The 722-nt window shown below is 21.9% G+C and overlaps 1 protein-coding gene across 1 annotated transcript in view; it reads left to right on the top strand.

Moving 5' to 3' along the window:
* Positions 1-625, top strand: part of LOC111617447 (proteasome-associated protein ECM29 homolog) — a 2,801-nt gene extending 2,176 nt beyond the window's left edge. Inside the window, exon 2 of the mRNA XM_023358736.1 lies at positions 371-625. Within this exon, the coding sequence (XP_023214504.1) occupies positions 371-590 (220 nt within the window). The 3' untranslated portion in view covers positions 591-625. The remainder of the gene's footprint in view (positions 1-370) is intronic.
* The last annotated feature ends 97 nt before the right edge of the window (positions 626-722 follow it).

Raw genomic sequence — 722 nt, 5'->3', positions numbered from 1 at the left:
ATGTTATTAAAGACTTTAATAGTCTTTAATAACATATATTTTAATAGACATAATTTATTATATAATATTAATATATTTTAATAACATAATTTAATAGACTTTAATAGACTTTAAAGACTATGCTGTTAAAGAATTAAATATATGTTATTAAAGACTTTAATAGTCTTTAATAACATATATTTAATTCTTTAACAGCATAGTCTTTAATAACATATAAATCCATTATCATCCATTCTATCAGACAGCATACTTTTTTTTTACAGTTTGAGCAAAATCAGAAGGTCAAAAGACTAAACAGTCTTTAATAACATTATATTTTTTTAACTGTTGATTGTAAATTTATAATTTCTTATATTATTTTTTAATATAGACCTCATAATGTATCATCTGGATTTGATAGTAGTGCAACTGCTCCACCAGGATTATGTCTTAAATCATTTAAGAGAGTTTTGGGTGAGAATCCACCTAGTCCAGAACAACTTGAACAGTATAAATTAGGAGTAATAAAATTCATTTCAAGTGGAGTATATCCTGAAGTTGAGATTGTTCCACATTTAATTATTGCTATTTCTGATACAAGACATAGGTAAAAAATTGTTATTTTTATTATTAATGATAATTTTATAAATAAAAGTCAAATATCAGTATAATTATTATCATTAAAGTATTAACATTACCAACAATATTAATTTAAACATTGTTGATAAAAGTTGGTATTTTAT

The sequence above is a fragment of the Centruroides sculpturatus genome, unplaced genomic scaffold (genome assembly GCF_000671375.1).
Source record: "Centruroides sculpturatus isolate CEXI.00-Female unplaced genomic scaffold, Cexi_2.0 scaffold6217, whole genome shotgun sequence".
Classification (NCBI taxonomy): domain Eukaryota; kingdom Metazoa; phylum Arthropoda; class Arachnida; order Scorpiones; family Buthidae; genus Centruroides; species Centruroides sculpturatus.
This window is presented reverse-complemented; position numbering and strand designations above follow the sequence as displayed.